Here is a 23,906-nt window from a genome sequence, read left to right on the forward strand (position 1 = left end):
TGCTACACACACACACACAAACCTTCCCTAGAATGACAAGCAGAAGTTTAGATGACCATTAAATTATGTTCTCACCACATTAGAAGGCTCCAATTTCTTCCTCTTGGCAAGGTCAGTGATATTATTGCCATTGTAGTTGATGCTCTCCATACAGCCTTTGAAATTTTTTCTGCTGTTAGAACTTGGTTTTCCAGAAAAAGGCATGCCTCCAAAGGTTATCTTTGAATGCAACAAAAAATGGAAGATAGTTACTGGAGGGCAAAGACTTCTTAGATTTTTTAAACATATCTGCTGCAGACGCATTTGCTTTCTTTGAACACTCAAACACAGAGACTGATAGCTAGCAACACTGCTTACCATAAAAAGGAAGTTCCAAACAAGCACTGCAAAAGCAGGAAAAAAAAATCTATAAGGAATTTGTGATTGCAAATATTTATGGTAGCAAATCTCAATTGTTACTGTGCTTCTCCAAATAAAGAGCACACCCACAACACAATTACTCATAACAGACTGCTCTTCTGACTGCTACTGAATAATACTTGTCTCAAATAACAAAGTACTTGGAATAACTGTCCTTTTCATTATTTTTTTCAAGCAGAAACAAGAGTAGATACAAGATTAGCCAGACAAATAGCCTTACTTGAAACATTTAAGTATAAACGTGTTAGATTCAGAGCTCAGACTACAACACGGCAATTGTGGGCTTCAGTATGATGCATTTGCTTCCTTTAATGTTTACTTATTTACTTTATCTAGAAGAATTTTACAGAATCCCTTAGTTAAAGTTACTATCTCTGGTTAGACAAGATCACCTTCCACTATTGAAAACACGCTTTTATCATGTAGTTATAGTCAATGAGAAGTTACCACATGACTTAGCACAACAAACAAGAATTGTTTTTCTCTTTATGTTGAATTTCATTACTTTAAAACACGAGGTTATCCAGAATCTCTAGCGCTAAAACACTATGAAAAACAAATAATTTATGAACTAGAATTGTTCATCTCTCCCTGTCACCCCATAGAGACTATACAGGTCTCTACCCTGCCAGGGTCTTTAATTTCATTAATATTTTGCAGCCGATTCGTGAAGAATAAAAGACCCGTGAGATTAGTCCCTGCAATCTTTGTTAAGTATTTATATCAAATAGATGATGGCATAAATAGTAATAGCAGCTAGATTTCCTACTCCAAGAAAGCTCACAAATATTTCTGCTTGCAGTCTGCTGCTGAGATTTGGCAGAACCAAGCTTTTAAATATCATTCATTGTTAATGCCATTGGATATTACTGAAGGCAGAAAAATGCAGATCAAGGGACTCATTTTCCATTTTAAAAGCATGTAAGATACTACTTTCTATCCCAAAGAGGAGATATTGACTTAGCATATAAGAAGTAAAGCTATATAGCTGAAAACTAAGATCTTTATAAATAGTCCATACCAGCTACATAAAAGCCTTTTACAGACACAACCTCAGATGTTATAAATTGATTTGATTTGACTTTAGAAAAGACACACCATCTTACACAAATTGAAGAATGAGATTGTAATATAGTAATTGTTGTCAAACATTCTTTTGCATGTTATAGTCATGTTTTTGGACAGAAAGAAGAAAGGAGAAAATAGAAAGGTGCACTGGTTTTAGCTTGGATAGAGTTAATTTTCTTCATAATAGCTCATGTGGTGTTATGTTTTGGATTGGTGACCAAAACAGTGTTGGTAACACACCAACATTTTAGCTATTGCTGAACTATTCTTACAAAGCATCAAGACCTTTTCTGTTTCTCATGTTCCCCTACCAGTGAGTAGGCTGGAGGTGCACAAGAAACTGGGATGTGACACAGCCAGGACAACTGACACAAACTGACAAAAAGGATATCCCATAACATTTGACACTGCGCTCAGCAACAAAAGCTAACTGAAGGAAGGATGAAAGTGGAGATATTTGGAGTTATGGCTTTGTCTTTTCTATGAAAAATTGTTTTGATTCATTGAGTTTTATCTACGATGATTAACTTATCACAAGTGCAACACAACTAAATGTAGCCTATGATGGCTAACCTCCAAAACCAGTGAATTAATTGAGAGGAAAGGAAGGAGAAGAGTTCAAGGCTCTTGCATTTATACAAACTACAGAATATATATCCACACAATCAAATAAGTTCCATTAAACATATGCAAATCTATCTATGTACGTGGAGATTTAAATTTATCTTTGAGAACTGCCAGTGAGGTCTCTAATGTCAAAGAAGGGAGAAAGTTTAATCTCCTGGATTTGCCCCTCACTTATAAGTAACTTTATTGTACACAATACATTTATTATGTAAATACGTTACATGTATATATGCAAAATGCCCAAGGACTTAAGGCACTCAGCCTTTTTCTATAGTTCACTCAGTTGAAAATCTTTAATAAAGTCTATTTATGTGAGTTTTCAGTAGCTCAGTTCAGATCTTCCATGTCCCATTAGTATCACAGGTACAGGCAAATATGCTCATTGAGTATTTTTGAGTGCTCATTTTTTCAATGAGTATTATCTCATCATTAGTGCTAATAAAGAAGGCACTTATATAATTTTTTGGATCAAAAGAATGTTTGCAAAAAAATCAATACAAAAATTAATTCAAAGATTCCTGCCTGTTACATCATTTTGATTCTCTCAAGTTGCAAAGGTGGAAATAGTTATATGTGCTTCAGGCAACTACATTAATTCTCATTAGAAACAGGAAAGAGTGCAAGAAAGTTATTTTACAAAGTCTATATAACAAAAGTCTCCCATTCTGTATGTACATGTGACATTTCCCTCCTCTCCCCTCCCCTTCCCTCCCCTCCCCTCCTCTCCCCTCCCCTCCTGTTCCTCTCCTTTTCCTCTCCTCTTCATCTCCTCTTCCTCTCCTCATCCTCTCCTCTTCCTCTCCTCATAAGTCCATCGGGGTCTATGGACTTATGTATGTACACCTTGCTCGAGCATTCTCTGACTTGATCCTCTTGTGCTAAAGGTAAATGTTCCTTGATCCAGTTTCTCCCCCCTGGTTTCTAAAACCACTTCTCAGCCTTTTGGCTAAGAGAAAGTGTAGTGTAGTGTAGTGTAGTGTAGTTTATTACCAACACTTGTATTTATTAACTGACTCATTAAACAAAAGTTTTCTTGGAAGTTTTCTAGCTCTATTATTTCTTTCTGGAAATTAGTTATTGATGGTGTGCTTGTGAAAATACAAGGAAGTACTTATGTGCTTAAAAAAAAAAGCAAGATCAAGGTCATTAAGTAAAAAACTTTTTTTTTTTATTTTTATTTTTGTGCTTACAGCAGCTGCTTAGTTGAAGCATTAGCTTGCTGAATTACATAGACCTCCCATTTCAGAACAACAGGTTGAGATGAGCCTTATAATAGAAGTTATCTGTTAGATTAATGAAGGGAAACTAAATTTACACCTAAAAGGAAACAGTGTTCAAAATAAAATTCCATGAAATATAAGACAAAATTAATTAAAACGATCATTAAAACTAAACAAAAAAAAGTTAAAAAAAAACGTTAATTATATTAATTTTCTCGTTCCTTCTTATTGAACTTCTCTTTCTAAAGTCTATTTAAATGAAAATGAAAAAAAAAATCACCATCTACCTCATAATCCAGGTCCAGGTAATCAAATTCTCCATTGGTTCTGAAATGCTGAATGTGTCTGTCCAGGGTGAGATTGATGTTTCTTCCATGGCGCTCTATGATGATGGAGTGCCAGTGGTGGTCATCTAAGAGACTGCCTGTCATCACAGATGTGTGGCCATAAATAGAGCCAAGCTGGTTGCTACCTAAAATAAGAATAGAAACAACAGCAATTTTCACCTCACACCAGTTAGGCAAACATTTTCCTTTTATTCTGTCAATATTTTACCTGAATCATACCGGACACACAAGAGGCTGGAGCAAGTCAGCCCACTATGAAGCAAACTGTGGAGGGTTGTTGCCGTAAATACAGATAGGTAGATCAAATACAGCAAGTATCAGATTGGTAAACTGTATAAATAGTTATGCATAGTTATTCGGAGGTGAACCAGAGAAGCAATATGTACTTTCAGTTGCAAAACTGTTTTCATCTAAGGGTTTTCTGTGTTTTGATCCCTGTCCAACAGAAATGAAAAGCTGTCACCCTTCCCAGAATAGCCTTTGTGCCAGGTCCTGAGCTTCAATGGACCTGTACTGATTGGTGAGGACACTGTGAGTGATAATAAACTCTGGTAACAAAAAGTCTTTTCGGTCTGATAACTGCAAACAAATAAGTTCAATACTTTCTAGACTCCGTCTATATAACTAGACCAGCTACTGTATAGGAAGAGACTCAATGAAGACTGATCAAGCTGCAGAAAAAAAAAAAAATAGTCTTTTGCTAACATAGCTTATTTCAGTCTTTTCTCCTGTATCAGCCTTAGTTTTCTGGAAGTCAAATAAACTAGTAGCAAGAGTACAGTTTTGCAGCTTACTGCTGTTCTTTCCAGGGACTTTTGTCAATGCAGTTATGTTCATCAGAAATCACATCTCATTGTATGCTGACTGACGTAGTTAAGCCAGCAAAGGCTGATAGTATAGATCTCAACTGAAGCAGCAAATGACAAATTCAGCAATAAGTTTAAAAAATTGCTGCATTGCCCAATAACTCAGTGCATTCTTCCATGTTTTGAATACATGAGAACCTAAAGCATTTCTGGAGCATGCCTGCAATTCAGACACTAAGGCTGTGCGTGTTGATAACACATTCTGGCAAATCAAACTGCCATGGCTTAAGACATTACTTCACTACAAATGATCATACTGTCTTTTTGCCTCATATTAAGAGCTTAAACAACAAACAAACAAACAAACAAACAAAAACAAAACACTTCTCTCTGCCTACCTTCAAGCTATACTTCTTTCTAGGAGGGTCACTGAGCCTCAACCTCACATATCTTCCCAGGCTTATCTTTTTTTTTTTTTTTTCCTGAAGATTGCTGATCCTTATTCTTCTATAATTAAAGGCAGCATCCTTCTCTCATACTGACACTTGATTACTTTCTTACAAATAAGACCATGACAGTCTCCATTCTTGGAGACATTCAAAAGATTTTTGGACATGTTCCTGGTTCTAGGTGACCCTCCTTGAGCAGGGGGGTTGGACAAGATGACCTCCAGAGGTCCCTTCCAACCTCAACTATTTTGTGATTCTATGAAGAAGACCAAACTATTCCACTAATACTCTTACCTTTGTGACAAATTTCTTATAACAATATATTGTTGATCTTTTTTTTAATGATTTTATTTTCATGTTATCTCACATGAAGTAAATGGGGAGGCATAGAACAGGAAAAGAAAAAAAATAATAATAATAAAAGGAATGAGGAAAGTTTTCAACAAATGTTCTAATTAAATGATGTGGCCTGCCATATTACTGAGGAAAAAAAAGGAGGTAAATTCTTTGGAGAGTTAAAAAGTGCACAAAACCAGACAATCAAAATATACCTAAATTTAAATTTAGAACAAGTTTGGCTTTCTTGAGTTCCAAGGTGATATAGTCTCCTTGCTGTCCTTCTCCGTGGAAGATTACACCTTCACTTTCAGAGGTTTTAAATTTCAGAGAGATGACATCTTTCAATGTTTTCATTTTCTTGTTCCTGAATCTGTATGGTAACACTACATGGCCATCAAAATTGATAACATCAGCCCCTAAAAGACAAAAACAAATAACATTGTTGATTAGTGATTATATATTCCTTTAGCAACTGGAAAAAGAGACATGCCGTATGTGGACTGTACTTGAACAGAATAAAAACCTGTGCAATGCTTTGCAAATACATTTTCTCTTGACCATACCTTAATACTATCAAAAGTAGGAACCAGGAAGAGCATAAATTTAATTCATTGGATGTTATAAAGCAGAGTCTGTGGGACAACACTACCACTGTACTCAACTTATCTTGGCTTCTCTTAATATAGTTGCTTTCCTACACATTTTCCCAATTATAGTTGAAAATGAGAGGCAAATTTCTGAGTTGTTATTACTAATTCATGTTATACCTCTTAAAAATCCAATATATGTATTTGAGAGGACTGTGAGCAGTAAGACATGAATCTAAGGAAATTGCTTAGGAGTTTTAAGAGATTCCTCAATCTTTATTTAAACCATAGGCATAAACCTTGTCTAATTCAGTTTTATATGAACATGTTTTGTAAGACATGACCTCAACTAATTTTGAGAAAAAAAGTTCCATGATTTGGGCTAAGATTTCTTTTCTAGGTTTGGTTCTATTCAAAATCAGGGAAGAAAATCAAAGGATGCAATCATTATAATTTAAGGTTAATCCAGTATTCACAAAAAAGTTGCATAATGATACCATAAAATTTGATGTAGCCTTACTTTCTTTAAGTCTCTAAAGAATGAGCCACAGTTTTCTACATTTTTCTGGAGGCAAGATCCGGAAATAATAGCCATGGAACTTGATTGTATTAAATAGACAAACTTCTGCTGAGTATTGAATTTTCTGGGGGTATGGGTTATTAGCCAGTTGAGTATCAGCCAGCAGTGTGCTCAAGTGGTCAAGAAGGCCAAGAGCATCCTGGCTTGTATCAGAAATAGCATGGTCAGCAGGACTAAGGAAGTGATTGTCCCTCTTTCTTCGGCTCTGGTGAGGCTGCACCTTGAATACGGTGTTCTGTTTCGGGCCCTCACTACAAGACGGACATTGAGGTGCTGGAGCATGTCCAAAGAAGGGAAATGAAGCCGGTGAAGGGTCTAGAGAGCAAGTCTTCTGAGGATCAGCAGAGGGAGCTGGGGTTGTTTAGCTTGGATAAAAGAAGGCTTAGGGGAAATCTTATAGCACTTTACAATTACTTTAAAGGAGGTTGTAGTGAGGTGGGGACTGAGCTCTTCTCCTAGGCACCGAGTGATAAGATGAGGGTACATGGCCTCTAGTTGTACCACGGGAGGTTTAGCTTGGATATTAGGAGAATTTCTTTACTGAAAGGGTTGTGTGGCATTGGAAGAGGCTTCTCTGGAGAGTGATTGAGTCACCATCCCTGGAGGTCTTCAAGCAACGTATAGAGGTGGAACTTAGTAGCGTGTTTTAGTGGTGGACTTGTAAGTGCTGGGTTAAAGGGTGGACTGTATCTTAGAGGTCTTTTCCAACCTGAATGATTCCGTATGATTCTATGATTCTCTTTTAAGAAGAGCTCGGTAAAAGATTGTAAACATACAGATCTCTAAAAATGTGTACTGATTTGTTTAAGAAAACCTCTTTGTGAGCCACATAACTTGTAATCAATCACTAGTGACCTAGCTACTATTTGTAAGAAAACCTCTTTGTGAGTCACTTAATTTGTGCTCAGTCACTAGTGCCCTAGCTACTACTTGTATCAGGATTTCATCCTCACTATTCACAACTAATAATTTAAATGGCCACTAAGCAATATTCTTTAGAAAGGATTAATAAAAAATTATATTTTTTTAAAGAAAAAAAGTCTTTCCCACCTATATTCTTCATAAGCATTCACACTTATTGGCATACCATGCCATATTTCATGCTCTGAATTAAATCAAGGATAGCATTTTATCATATATTCTTCAATCACAGCTTTCTTATTTTTGCCTACTTCTATGGACTGCTCTTGGGTGACTACTTGCAACTTTTTAAAATCCTAACTTATTTTTGCTATTACGATGGAAAGTAATTTAAATCTTTCAGACTCCCTCAAAAACACTCACATTGTGCAATTAATGCAAAATAATCTTTTGAAACTCCATTAAAGTACTTTGTACACTCTGCCTAAATAAATGTATATATTTCAATCTGAATTTGTATGGGCTACATTATCAACTATCATGTTAAAAACTGTTGCCTTTGTTTTTGACAACATATGTCAAACATGCACTTTAAAATGCTAAGTAATTTCTGAAATATTATTTTACATTCTGATTCAGAGAAGTGCCATAAGAAGTAGTTACATCTATTCCTAACCATCTGAGAATGTAATGACTACCAAAATGATCCGCTGAGTCAATTTTTACTAGTGCTGAGTCATCAGTTACTATAAAGGGACTGCTTATGTATAGCGCCTGTATAGATTGCTTTTTCACATTCTGTAATTTCCAGAAACACTTTTCACAGGGATATAAGAGCTCTTTGATTCTCAAAGAAAAGGATTCAATCAAGCTTCATGATGTTTAGCATTTATTTTGTACTGAAAAGTAGGTAGAAACATAACCAATATTTCATAAATGATTTCTTTCTCATTGTTCTGTTACGAAATCCACATCCCATCTTGTATTCATTAACTAAAACACACTCAATTGAGACTAAGGCTTGCTGTCATATTGATTAAATGCCTATTCATACAACCTCATATCATTAAGCATAGCAAGTTTTCAAATATAAAGACCAACACATTATATTTCTATCCTTCAGGATTTTTCCCACAAATCACTAATATAATAAATAGTTCAATACTACTTCCAGAACATTTGTTTTTCTGAAACAATGTTCCTGTGCATTACAATGAAGTATGTGATACCTGTTTCTGGTTGATATTGTCATTTGACCTTCAGAGATCTTAATAAATCTATACACATAATCATAATATGGTCATAGTCCTCAGTTGACATGACTCTGGGGATTATGACAAATTGAAGAACTCAAGATCTGAGTTACCTTGTAAAAATTCCGTTTACAGTTCTTAAGTTTGATATAGGGAAGCATGGTGTCTATTGGTCCATCTAATACATACTGAACAGTTTACAACCATATAACTTGAAACTAGCCCAAATTTCCCTTAAACATACAGAGATATCTGATGAAACAATAAACTCTGACCTACGTTATGTCAACTGAATGGGGAAGAAATTTTCTTGCCACACTTTGCCATATACACTCCGATAAAAAATACTCATTACGCTCCAAGTTCAATTAAAACTTTGAGTCTGATCTAATAGCTATGAATGACAAATTCCAGGACAGTGAATCAACTGAAAATTAAATATCAGAATGGCACACTGATTTTAGTGCAAGAAATCCATTAAAAATTTATCAGCATGTAAGAAGGACACATTTAGTCAGGCATAGATGAAGGTGCTGCTCTCAGAAATGAAGGCGCTCTGTTTCCTATTCTGAGTGTGTATTTAGAAGCAACAGTATGTGAGTTCAGAGGTGGGGTTGTCTTGTATACTGTCATTACTCAAGAAAATAAATTACTTCTGGAGTTTATTTTGTAGAAACAAAGAAATTTGATAGAAAAATACTGTAAAAGAGATTATATAAACCCTGTTATTTTTGCTTGAAGAAAAATCCAATAAACATTTTCTCAAGATTTTTGTGGGTATTAAGAAATTTTAGAAAAGCATGAAAACTGTTTACAGAAAAAAAAAAATCTACATGAAGGTTATATTTTTAATCACAGTGTAATTACCAAATTCATGTTTCTATGTAAAGCAGATCTGCTACATAGATTATACTCTTCCAAACTGGCATACAACTGCCATGAAGAAATGATACAAATTAAAGAAATTGATGGATATTATAGCTTAAGCAACTGTCATAACAAATACTCATCATAAAAAATAGTTCCATATACAAAATCATAGATCCTTTTCCTTTAATATTTGTTAGATTTACTTGTTGCTGTTTATAGGATCTCCTATATGGAGTACATCACCTTACCCCTACGGCCAGCTGGTTCCTCCTTGTAACATCTGCAAAAGTTACCATAACTGTCAAGCATGCGACCAAGATCTGTTCAGGACATTGACTTGATTTCTGTGGGTTTATGGACTCCCAACATGTTAGCCCTGAAAAGGCAAGTATCCCTTTTGTACCTAGATCACTCTTGCCAACAGGCAGACATGTTTTTCTCATTATTCATTGAAGCAAACTCATAACGCACAGTTACAAAGCTGAGTAAAAGTAACACATTTTTTTTCAAAACCTGCCCCTGAATTATCATGTTTAGAAAATCATTCAATTAAAAAAAAGAAACAGCAGTAATCTTTGATTAAGCAGCTTTCTTTTATGCATAGCTATTCTGGCAGTATGCACATGGGCCTGCATGATAATTCAATCACCTAAAGATTACGTAGCAATTATGTTTAAGAGTTATCGTATGTAGAACTGTGGTAATGACTTGTGTTCCTTCTATGATGACACTCAGCTATTTAATATCATGGTAATTACCATGATGAGAAATGGTACTTAGACAGTAAACCACATAATTCCTATAATTGCAGTGTAAATATATAATTTTTCTCATCCTTAGCCACTGAACTAGCCTGCATTTGTAGGAAAGAGACCTAAGCCATTGCGTACTGTATATTCACATACATTCAGTGAGGTCTGATTGTTCTCAGAGGCTACTGTTGCAATGGACTATATGGACTATATATATATATATATATATATCACAAGAGAAAGCATGAGTTTAGGAAAGAGGGAAAGGGAGAAAGGGAAACAAAAATATGGTAAGAGGGGGAAAAAAAAGAAATTGACATTATTAAAAAACATAAAAATTTAAATAGGAAATACAAGTCTGATTACTTTCAATCTGACTTCTCCACTCTTGAATAGCCTGGATGATGCTGGCTGTTGACATCTTAAAAATACAACACTACTTTTATCTGTCCAGAAAGATGTGTTAGGCCTTATTCAAGTATATTTCTGAGATGGCACAATTAACACAGTTTCATTAGTTAATGACATCACCACATTCAGTTTTCCTCTGAAGAATAATAAAGTCAGAAAACCTTTAAAATATTGTTAGGACCCCATTCACAAATTTCAAAGGAGAAGTCAACAGTCACGGGTCTTACTACTTGTGCAGCAGACACAGGTAGCCCTGTGCAGGCACTTTTGTCCTGTACTTTTGGCCACTTGCAGAATTTGGTAAGTTTTGGTCAGGGAACCAAATCTGTAAAAAGAGATTGGAGTTCCCAAATTAATTAATTAATTAATTAAGAAATACTTCACATCAGACTCAGGCTCCAATAGTTCTCTATTTCCTCTCTTTCTGGTGAGAAAAATATAACTGTATCCTCAATGTCAGCATCTGAAAAACACAGAAGTGCTCATTCATAAAGACTCAACACTGACTTCAGCACAGCCACTTATCTAATTTGTTTAATGTACTGCCTGGAGTTACTAAAAAATCCCTGCTATCGGGGATATCAGTAAAATGACATTGATCAGAACAGCAAAGTACTTTCCAGAGAAATGCTTACCATGCAGAAAATAAACTCAACAAGATTCATCGGAAATTTAACATGTACACGTATTTAAAAATTGCTAATGATCTCTAAACGATCTACTCTACACAGTACATACAAAATAATCTCTGGGATTGAAAATACAAAGGTTCTGTACTACTGATTCCCAGCATAGGTGAAATTTTATCACTTTTTGCATCTTCATTATCTCTTCTCCGTTATCTCTATTTCATCTACTTTAATTTTCTTTTTAGATTAAATATTTTTTAGGGAAAAGATCTTTGTGTTTTTGTTTGTTTTTTTTTTTACTGTATGATGTGAGCCTCATGCCTGCTGTGTGTACTAACATATATACGAATACTGTATTAATAAAAAATATTAACCAGGCACTAAGCATCTATCCTTTGAAAACATCAGAGATTCATCAAAGCATCTCTGGCTGGGCCACAGTATTCCACATGCATGGTTTCATTTGTTGTCACTCTTAATCATGGGTACTAAAATATCATTATGGCAAATATAAGCACATAAACAGTATATTATGTACATATTTTAACAGCAAAAATTGAAGCTTTCCCATTCTAATACAAGGGGTAAGGCTCAAAATCATAAGAAAAAACCTCCTTGTTGCAACCCATGACAAGTTGCCTATAGAGAAATTACTTCAGAAGATCCTAATCTATTTTTTTCAGGAGTCCCAAGTAGTGTCAATATGACAGCATGTTAAATTTGCCACATGAGTTTTTGCAGTTTGAATCTCAGTACTACTAAGTTAGCTGATCTCTTGTTAGAGATACATTACTACATCTCATTGCACCAGTAAAAATGAAGAAGCTCTGTCCCAGCACATCAGTCAAAAGAGTCTCCATTTTTATGCTCTCTCGCAATGGAGTAGAGAGCCAAAGGTAATGTGTTTGAACATTGCCTTCAGGCACTACAGTCTGGCTGTAAGGACATGGGCAACTCACTGGTTTGAAATCTGCTGCAGTAAAACTGACACTGCCTTTACTAAGTTTTTCAAAAGGCAATACATCTGCCACAAGGGGGGCAAACCACTAAACTTAATACAGATACAGATGTACTTTGTATATACAAGAGCACATACTTCTTCATACTCTAGAAGCATAAGGTGAAGAAAAATCAATTTTAAGTTTCTGTTGCCTGATTAGCTTCCAGTGTACTGAATCTGAATCCTGTTGTATTTGTCAAATAATTCAACCCTAAGTGATGTCAATGCTTGAAAAAGAAAAAATACATTTGCTATTAGGTTTTGATTTATTTTTTTCTTAGTTTAGTTTTTATGATTTTGTTTCTCTTTACAGTAGATAAAATGTATACATGTTATTGACGTGTCAAGTTCTATTTTTAACTCAATTCATGGGTAAAATGCACAAATTTTATTCTTACATTTTCTATTATAAAATATATGTTATGTTATAAAATGAAAAATGCCTGCCAGGAACTTTCAAAATAAATCCGTGAAGAACTGTTCCCTAAGGTGGTGAGAATATTGTGCCAAGTTGTGAGTGCAACATCTGCTGAAGATACGCCAGCAGCTCTCTGCACTTTCCTAGGTCTTTCTGAATGTTGAAGCACAGGCATATTTTTCCTTTTATTATTTCCTATTATTCTGTATTTCACTATTGTTATTATTCTGGTACACTAATAACACCTGCACTTCGCTAGATCTCGTGCAAATCTGTCTCTAAATGTGTGGTTATTTGTCTTGGATAATATAAAGAAAATGCAAAAACTGCATTAATTAAATGAATTAAAAAGCAGTGGAAGAAAATAAAAAAGGAAACAATATATAAAGAAATGTAATCCATTGACCACGGCTAAAAACCCCTCACCCTTTTCTTTTCTGTAGGACAATTAGATTCTTCTTCTAATTTGTGTAGTTATTCAACTGAATTGCTATACAATCTAACAGTTACTTAAGACAATCATTTTGTGATGAGTGTACATAACAGTGCAGTGCACTGCTGTATTACACCTAATTTCTGCATTGTATCATGTAAGAAAAAAGCAGGTTCTTCTGGGAAAATCTGGAGGTCTGTCAAGGCATTATTTACAAAATACACAGAAGAAAGAACTAAGATATTTGAAGGAAAGTAAGACTTCTAAACTCAGACTAAGCTTCCAAATATGCCATGAAGTTACTGTCTTAAGGGTCTGTATAAGTAGGATGATTTTTCATGCACTTAACTCTATGGCTGATGATCATTTTCATCCAGTTCTAATGCAACACAAGACTCTCAAATAAATTTTATTTCATTAATTCTTCAGCTTTTCAAAGATAATTTTATTTAAAAACCAAATGGGAAAGTGTTATGCTTATATTATGTTTGATAAATAAGGCAATAAACATGATTATATTATACTTTGCAATTCAGCTTTAATCTACACCTAGCTTTTGCACCCTAACCACAGCAATATACAAATTAGACCATACTGAATTGGTCTGTGTTCCTATAACACTAGTTATATAGTGTTATAGTTATGTTTGACTAGTTATATACTGCTATTGCTACTAGCAGTGCCAGAGAAAACTGAAGTAAAACTGCAATTCAGTATGATCATCAGGCACACAAAAACTATTGTTTTCATAACCTACTCTGACTCCAGAAAGTCAATTATGGTGCATGGTATGAATTGCAGTCTGTAACTCCACTAAGGGAGATAGCAAACTTCCATGGCAACGTGTTTCTCATCCAAATTCCAGTTATTTAATTTCCCGAACAACTAGTTTTTCTTTCTTTTTTTTTTTTTCCAACCAGAAAATCTCTAAAGTTACCTGTATGGTGTATTGATAATTTATAAAAATAAATTAATAAATAAATAACAGAAGTATTTTGTCCTGAAAATATAATGTGTAATACTGTTGGTGCATGCTTTCTTCTCTTTAAAATAACTTTATTCAAATGGTTAAATTAGGGAAAAAAAAATAATAATCAAAGGCCGTGCTGAAGGCCTGTTAAATCCTAAACCTGAAACCCTGGATATTTTCAACTAACTTTGAGCTACAAGTAGATGCAAGTTAAAATGCACAGTCTTCATTTCCTTGAAGTTACACTGGCATGAACATCATCTGTATTCATAAGTGACAAAGTGAGAGATATTAGTTCATAAAATCATTTAATTTTGCTAAAACCTCCTTCAGTTTTTCTGGCTGTAACAATCATGTTTCAGTTAATAATTTTCCAGGTCATAGTACAATAGCATTTACCAAATGGACAAAACAGAAGCAGTTTGTTATGTGAGTTTTTACACTTTAAAAAGTTTTTATTATCTACATCATTACAAGGATCATATGATTGTAAAAGTTAAATTTCAAGCATCTTGCAACTATTTTATTATTATTATTATTATTTATTTATTATACTGTTTTATTATTCTCCAGCTATGGTGCTGTCAAATAAATTTGGTAAAACCATATGTATATTATAAAGAAATCCAACATTTTGGTATTTTATCATGCTGATTTACAATTTTACCTTCCTTGCAACTGTAAATATATTTCGTTCTGTCCTTAATTGTGAAACTGGTCATCTGATGTTGGTTCTCAATGGGAACATTAAAGTGTATAATTACACTCTGATAGCAGGTACAGTAAAGAATTTACTTGAAAGTAGCTAGACTCTACTAATGCTTTTACTGTTTATTAAAAAAGTAAATCACAAGAGCTTCAGGACAATAAAAAAGGACAACACTGACTCTCACACAGTAAATGGCCAGAACAGAACTCAATCCATATTAAACTGAACTTGCTCAGTACTTAATGAAAAACAAACAACCAAACAAAACAACAACAACAAGCAGTGAACAAAGGATTTGTACCATGTCATCAAACATTCTATTTACTCAGTGAATAAATGGGCTATGAAATGGAAAAGACAGTCTATTAAAACATTAAGTATATTCATGACTGGACGGAGCCCTTGTTTTAATGTTTCTAAGTGTATGAAAACAGGAAGATGCACAGTTGACCTACAAATACTGATTTAGAATTTATCTTTTTGAGCCAATGCTACCTTATTTAATTATCTGATGTTATATAACCTTTCCATACATGTACTTTAATGTCTTGATGCTCTATGAGTACTCATTATTCAAGACTAAATTCTTTTTTCTAACTCACATTCTATACCCTTTATTCACATAATCATTCTTAAATGCATGCTGTTTATTTCTTCCTACCATGGAGCTCACATTTAAATTGAACATTCAAGAGGAGTTGCATACACACTGATTAAGGAATATGCAGCAGAAACAGTTTAAAGCTGCTATACTTAACTAAATCTCAAAGTAAAAATCTTGCTGTCATTATTTGACCCTAAAAATCAAGGAGTGCAAGACTGAGTCTGAGTTCTGGCTTGGAGACACTCACATTTATTCTGGTGAGTACCCTCATTATTGTCTAAGACACACAAATGAGTATCATTAAAGACCACCTTTAATGCATGTATAATCTTCAGTTTCATCATTGTATTTCCAAATTATCTAGATACAAATACCCTGTCTCACAGCACAGCATCATAAAAGAAAACCACTGGAACTTGTTAGGCAAATAATTCAAGGTTAGTAATTCAACTATTTTTTCCTCCCCTTGCCTAACATACAGCATATCTAAGATCATGCATTTCTCTACTATGTTTTTACTCAATGTCATCTTAACTTGTGTGTGTGTGTGTGTGTGTGTGTGTAAGAAATGGTATCAGCCTCTAACTTGCAAGTCATAAATTTTAAGCCTCAAGTTCTTTCTTGCATCAATCAAGTGGTGAACTTGATGGCAACTTAATCGAGTATTTTTCCCATTCCTTTGTATGTATTCCAGTCCATATATTTAAACAAACAAATAAACATACAAACAACACATTTAAGATGGTTATGAGCTCATTGAGCCTGGACTTTTTCAGATGATTTGATTTAGTTCTTCTCTGCCTCAGTGAAAGTATAATCATTTACTCTAACATGGTATGTTATTTTAATAGAGCATATAGTTGCCAATTTTAAGTGAACAGTGGCTTTATTTAAATAACACTCAGTAAAAAATGTAAGGATCTGTTACTACATTGGTATGACTTTCAACTCTGTTTATAATGCACAGAAGGAAAATCCCCAAATGAGTCAATATACAGCAATATGAAATGCTTATCTTGCATTACAACAAGCATTTATTTAGAGTGAGGTAATTATTTCCCTGGGAGGAAAAACTACACTGTTTTGGAGGTGCTCTCCGTAACAGGTAGTACAGGAGGTAAAAGCATGTACTCACAGAATCATTAAGGTTGGAAGGGATCTCTGGAAATCATCTAGTCTAATCCACTTGCTCAAAGCCAAGCTGAAGTGAGGCATGCTTTACTCCAACCTATTTGCACATCACATTCTACTAGAAGAACTGAATTTAACTGGGCTTTCACTTTTTTTTCCTGGCCTGAGACAAGAAAACAGGACATTTGCTTTTACCAGCAAATGATTTTCCTTCTTGTGTTTATCAGGCTGCACTTTCAAAGGTCAGTGATATACTGTGCCCCCTGCCTCCCTGACATGACCTATCCATAACTTCTAGCATGCTTCACAATTTAAGATTTGCTGCTGTTGCACAGTTTAAGACCTTCAAATTCCATACTTGACAGAACAGTCCTAAAGATCCTTTCTTTACTGTGAGGGTGCTTACAGCATCTCAGCTGTGCTGACTGGCTTTTCCTCCCCTATACCATGCATTTCAAGCTTCTCCGCACAGTCCGCACCATCAGTCCAGTCTCCTCAGCTCTGGATTGCTTTCCATCACTAAAAGCTGAAGGAAGCCAGAAAGATGAGGGTTTCTTTTCAGGAAAAGTATAAGGAACTCCCTCGTGTTGCATTATTAAGAAGGATTAACATGCAGCAGGTACAATACTTACAGTCATAGAGATTGAAATATATTGCTTTTGCAATTACAATTCTTCATCCACTGGCATTTTACTTCATCTGGCCTATTATGGTAAATTTCATTCAAGTTTTTAATCTCTGAAGTACAGACAGTAGAATCCAAACCTATTGCTTTGTTTCCTCAACCATTTTTTGATTGTCTATCTCAAAAGTTACAGTGCTACAACAAAAAGTTACAATGGTTCCTGCCTGTAAGGAGCAGGAAACAGTCCTGTATTATCTCAAGACCAAACACGCAGACAGTTTTACATACGAGGAGTTATTTTAGAAGACAGCAGTCCTCCTTGCATTCCCAGATCTTTAAGTTAAGCAGTGTCCTCAGGAGCCTCAGCCCAAGGTCTAAAGAAAGCACCCTTGGTGTATCAAAGCAGCACACACACAGCTCTCTGACCACATGGCATCAACCCCTCTAGCTTGGAGGAAAAAAAAAAATTAAAAAAAATAATAAAAAAAAAGTGCTGAGAGATCAGCTCTCTTGGCCTGGAGAAGGAACTGGGGAGGGAGCACTGGGTACGGCCCACGAACAGCCTGGATGCCCTGCCCAGGACCAGTAGAGGTGTTGGGGAGCTTTGTGCTGCCTCTCGACAGGGACAGGCCACTGGGAATGGGGGCAGCAGGGTCTATCACCAGGACTGTGGGCGCAGCCAGGCTCCCCACGCTCAGCACCTCCAGCGGGGCTCTGAACTGCTCCCTCAAGGCCACTGAGTCACCGCTGGACTCTGAATGCTAGCCTGAGTTTATGGTAAAATCTCTACCGCTGCTCAATTCCATGTGAGTAAACTTGATTAAGATTCAGCACAGTTCAAGACAGAAAATGTCTTGACTGACGTCAAAAGACTCACTTAAAGATTGGGGAAATACAACTTAAATCTCTTGCTCAGTAATGGAGTCAGATTAAGTTAGGGAAGGAAATGGTAGTTTTGTTTTTCAGTTTGAAATGTCTGGAAAGCTCAAAGTATAGTATGAATATACCTCCAAGAAAATAAAGGTCTCCAAGATCCATTAGATTTTATTTTTGTATGAACCTGGAGGCTTCATAACAATATATTTATATCTTTTCTTTTAGATCAGAGCATTTTGCCTGTATTAGCGTTATTAAAAGCAGCCATATATTTGCAAATGATTTGACAGAATATTTCTTTCTGTCTTCAAATTATGCAAGATTTTTTCAGATAATGAAAATACTGAAGTTCCTGTTTCAATTGTTATTTCCCAAAACCCACTAAAGACTGTATTTGCTTTTTAAAACCAATTCAACCAGCTCTGTGAGATAGATACTTTCACTTTACCAAATATTTGTGTTGACACAATGGGTGAAATTTCACAACCACTACTTAGGGTATAAACTATTATGTTTAATAAGCAAAGGGACAATAACATTCAAGATTGTCCAAGTAGGTAAGAAATGCATATACATGTGTATAAACAACTTCATATTCAAAAGATGCTGCTATTCAAACAAAGCAATGAATGCCACACATGAATAAAAGAGGAAAAGGCTTTTTAAAATCCAGGCATGTGGAAAACTAACTTATCTTGCAAAGAATTGCCATGCTCCCTTCTTTGAAATTGCTGTTCCTTTGTGCTGGAACAAGGCTGTCAGATAAATTGTTCATAGAGATTTGTGTGGGATGCATACAGTGTTTGAACATATTTATTTATTTATTTATTTTTACCTTTTATCCAGTCACCATTGTTTAGAATAAATCAAATAAATAAAGCATGTAACAGACAAGTTTCTCTTGGTTTACTGCACTGAAATATAACCTGAATTAATATGTATGCAGTGTGACAGCTATACACAACTAAAACACATGTACTGGATTTGGTTTGTAAAGGAAAATTATTTCCTTTAGGGTTTAAGAAATGATTGTCACATGGACATACAGGATGGGAGACTTTATCTAAATGGGAAACTTCGTAATAGTGTTATTCCTGCCCATTACATTTTTTTCCTAGCAGTGAGACCAGATCCAAACTAAGGCAGCAAGTATGTATGCATAAGTTTTTTGTGGACTCTTTTGGTCTGTGTGCCATCATCCTAAAATGAAGCATCAATAAATTGCATTTCAGAGTGTATTGTCTGGATATTTTAATGTATGGGTCTTTGGTAAATGAAAAGCACATGGAGGGTACAAACCTGACAATTCATGTTAGAATAGAACTGAATAGCTCACTTGGCAGGGACCTACAAAGATCAGCAAGTCTAACTTCCTGATCACTTCAGAACTAACAAAAATGGTAGAGCATATTAAAGAGGGCATTGTCCAAATGTACACTCAGGTACACTGACAGGCATGGTGCATCAGCCACCTCTCTAGGAAGCCTGTTTCAGTGTTTGACCACCTTCATAGTAAAGAAGGTTTTCCTAATGTCTAGTCTGATCTTCCCCTGCACAGCTTTGTGCCTTTCCTGCTCATCCTGTCATTGGTTACCAGGGGGAAGAGACAAGCACCTCCCTCTCCACTTCCCCTCCTCTGGAAGGTGTAGAGAACAACGAAGTTCTTCTCAGCCTTCTTTTCTCTGGACTAGGCAATCCAAGTGTCCTCAGCCTCCTCATAGGACATGCCTTCCAGCCCTTTTACGTGCTGTGCTGCCCTCCTCTGGACGCTTTCACGTACCCTAACATCCTTTTTATATTGTGGAGCCCAGAATTGCACACAATACTCAAGCTGAGGCTGCACCAGCACTAAAGACAGAGGGAGAATCACCTCTTTTGACCACCTGGCTGTGCTGTGTTTAATGCACCCCAAAATGAGGTTTGCCCTCTTGGGTGCCAAGGCATACCATTGGCTTGTATTGAGTCTACTGTTGGCCAGTACCCCCAAACCCTTTTCTGCAGGGCTGCTCTACAGCCATGTGTCTCCCAGTCTGTATCTGTTTCCAGCATTACTCCACCACAGGTGTAAATCTCAGGATTTTTCCTTTTTAGTTTCATGCCATTGATGATTGCCCAGTGTTCCAGTTTATCTAGATCCCTCTGCAAGGACTCTCATCCTTCCAAGGAGTTAACAGTGCCTCCTAGTGCCTCCTATCATCAGCAAACTTGCTATGGATGAATTCCACTCCTGCAACCAGATCACTGATAAAAATGTAGAACAGAACTGGCCCTAGAACCGAGCCCTGAACTGTGCCTAGAACTGAGTCAATTGCTATTGACTGGTCACCAGCCAGATGTATCCCTTTGAGACCTGCTGTTGAGCCAGTTCATCACCTAGCATAGTGTGAACCTGTTTATCTCACAGTTGGACAATTTCTCCAGAAGGATGCTCTGAGGGATGGTATCAAAGGCCTTGCTAAAATCCAAAAAGGTTATATCCACTTCCTTCTCTTCATCCATCAAGTGGGTGACCTTATCACAGAAGAAGACCAAATGACTAAGGCAGGACTTTCCCTTGATGAACCCTTGTTGACTATGCCTGATAGTAGCTTTGCTCTTTAACCGCCTTTCAGTACCCCCTAGGATAATCACCACAACTGTTCCAGGTACTGAGGTTAAACTAACAGGTCTGTAGTTTGTTTAGTTTGTGCATGAAATAGCTCTTTCTATAGCCAGTGCCATTGTTCATTTTGTCCACCAATTTTTCACTATTGGAAGCATCACTGAAGCAGCAGGAAAACATCTCATGTCAGTTTCCTGAATCCTGACTTTCTTAAATTCTATCAGAATATTAATTTTTAATGACTAGACAGATACCACTGAAGGATTAGGCTTCCATATATGTAATAAAGACAATTCACTAATCCTATTCAATGCATTAATACTCCTATATTTTTTTTCTGCTTGCAATATTCTAGTCTTGAAAAACCTCACCGATCACTGAAATGAGATAATTTAATTATTAGAATTTTTTCAAATTTTTAATTTTACTTATGGTTTATGACCCATTAATATCTGGGGGAGGGGGATTCATCAAAAAAGTAATAATTGCTAACTGAAAATATAAGACTTACAAGGCAGTATTGTACAGACAAGAACTGCAGAAAATATTTAATTGCATAGCAAGTGAAATTGAATCAGTACTTATCCATAATTAAAAATAAAGTGAGAAAATTGCCTTGATTCAGTAAAAAAACTGTTCTACTTTAAGTAGTAAAATCCATACTGTTTTCCTTTACAAGAACAAAAATCTACTTGCTCATAAGACTATTATATAGTCTGCATCTTTTATTTAACTTTCATTTCCAAGTCAAGTAAGAAAATAAACAATACCAGCAAATGATATAAATTATACTCATGAACAATGAAGATTGTATGTGCAATGATGTCATCTCAGTGTCTCTCTCTATGTCTGCGTTTACATCTGTGCAAATCTGCCATTATTCAAGTCTGTCATTTTTTCTTTAGGAAAATAGCTCTGTGTAACTGGAATGAAAATGCATAGAGTGGTGCATGTTACCACTCAAAGTAACTTTAATAGAAATCTCTCTTCAAGGTAAGTTTATTTTTTAAAAAGATGTTTTCTTTTGATTTATATTGGCTTTTGGTAATACAGCATAGGTCTATATATAGGTAAGAGAAAGAAACGCATTGTCTAAACATTTTCAGGTGTTTTAAAATTTACCGTGTTATGTACAGTACACATCAGCCTCATACAGCTTCCCTCCTCTGTTGGAAAACTAATGACACTTCTCTAGGAATGACACACTTCTCTAGGAACAATAAACTTAGCTCTGCAGTCCAGAAATCCAGTCTTGACGTATCTGCAGAAGCTCTGAGTGCATGTTATAATATGCCACACATCTGATTAGTCTTGAATTTGAGGTTTATTGAAGAAAAGTGAAATTAACTGTAGAAAAGCAGGCAAAAGTGATGTGGAATAGTTCCTGTTCTAGGAACAGCTATGTTTATTCTAAACAAAATAGTTAGTCTTAGTATATAGAACTCTCATTTCCCTTCTTGTCAGTATTGAGCGTTACTCATTTTTCGTAAATTACATGTATTTTCCTTCTGATAATCCTCCTTTGCATATGAAAAAAAAGTGTGTAGCTGCAGACTCATATTTGATTACTAAAAATATTTTATTCTGGGGAGAAATTTCTGTGCATTTAACTATTTAATTTACAGAACAAGTATAGATTCACGAATTTCTATCTGAAATATCAACAGGCAAAATCCTGCTCGGTGTCTGATAGCTATAACAAAGATGCGACTTTTTCTTTAACAGATTTCTTTTCTGATAACTCTTTAACAGATGGTGGAAGAGAAAAAGAGGGGAAGGAAGGGAGAAAGGGAGCAAGACAAGAATATAGCTAAATAAAATTAATAAAATAAAAGAAAAAAGATATATATACATATATATGTATTTTGACTAAAGTTCTATAACAAGGAAAAACTAATAGTCTTTTCATGATGATAAAATCAAGGTACTTAATACCTTCAACGTACATCATATAAATCCTGCTTAGTTTTTCAAACAACAAAAGCAAGTCCATTTGTTTCATGTTGAGGATTTTATATAAAGTAATATCTGAATTAAAAGCTGTACTTTTCTTTTTACTAATTGAAAGTGTTGGGAGAAGATTTGGAATCTTTTCTGTTTTAGAAGCTGTGTGATGCAGAATTTAAAATGAAATCATAGACTGTAATAATATATTATATGAGATAGTTTGGTATCTCATAAATAAGTTATTTTCTTCACAGCAGCCCATATGGTGCTATGTTTTGAATTTGTGACTAAAGCATTGTTGATAACACACCAGTATTTTGCCAATTGCTAAGCCGTGTTGCACAGTTTCAAGACTTTCTCATTTTCCCACTGTGCACTATTACCCCCTTTCCCCTCCAAAAAAGAGCAGTTTGAAAATCAATCTCCAGGCTGCAAGGAAACTGTTCAATCTGATATATCACATCACAGGGAACTGAACCAAAAGTTCATTCTGCTCAGCCTGACAGATACCAAACTACTGTTGGGACAAAGGAGTAATACTGCTTCAAAGAGGTATGCTCACAATACATAGTTAAAAACCAAATCTTTATTCATTTCAAAAAATAGGAAAATGCCACACTACTGAAATATATGGGTTTGTAAGAGCTGCTCTGTGAACTTTATGCTAAAACAATAGAGTACCTCTCCTTTCACTAATGGGCTAAACTTTTGGAAAAAAAAATCTTTAGCTATACCAAAAATTATAAAATTATAAAGTCTGAGACTCCCAGTACATCCTGTCTTTAAATTCTTAATATTTTTCCAAAGAAAACTGTTTTTTTTCACCTCCTAAATTTTCTAATTGTTATATAAAATTTAATTTAATTGTCCATAAAGCTATTAATCTATTGTTTAACTTCTTATTTTTAAAGTAAAGGTTTAATAAAACTTAAAATATTAAGAAAGAAACACAAAAAGCAAAACAAAACAAAATAATATCACGACAGCAACTACTACTCATTTATTTTCATCAATGTGGGTAGTAAGTTTCAGAGTACTTAGAACTGTTTTCCTCCAAAGATCCTTGATCCCTAGGAGCACTGATGTGAAAGCAAGATGAGTAATTAAAGCCAAGAAGAGATCAAATGGGCTGCATACTCTTTTCATTCAGATGGCCTTGTCTACACTGAAGAATTATTACAAGAAAATCCCATCACTACCAAAGCTACTTTAGCTGCAGCAGTATCAGTATTGCTTTAAATGTTAGCCTAGATTGGTCTGCTATATCAGTACTTTCATGCATGTATGCTCACATGCTGTTAACCATCTATGTTTGTAACAGTAGATTTTATTTGTCTATTGCAAAATGTCCTTTAGCATAATGAACAAGTCT

At 35.2% G+C, this 23,906-nt stretch overlaps 1 protein-coding gene across 1 annotated transcript in view; it reads right to left on the reverse strand.

Annotated features, from left to right (window-relative positions):
* The window catches only part of CNTNAP2 (contactin associated protein 2), a 1,164,016-nt gene that overhangs the window by 606,510 nt on the left and 533,600 nt on the right, over positions 1–23,906 (reverse strand). The window contains exons 5-7 of the mRNA XM_066992162.1: positions 5,489–5,692; positions 3,623–3,807; positions 76–219 (exon numbers count right to left, since the gene is read on the reverse strand). Of these exons, the coding sequence (XP_066848263.1) occupies positions 76–219; positions 3,623–3,807; positions 5,489–5,692 (533 nt within the window). The remainder of the gene's footprint in view (positions 1–75; positions 220–3,622; positions 3,808–5,488; positions 5,693–23,906) is intronic.

This window comes from Anser cygnoides, chromosome 2 (assembly GCF_040182565.1).
Source record: "Anser cygnoides isolate HZ-2024a breed goose chromosome 2, Taihu_goose_T2T_genome, whole genome shotgun sequence".
Taxonomy (NCBI): Eukaryota; Metazoa; Chordata; class Aves; order Anseriformes; family Anatidae; genus Anser; species Anser cygnoides.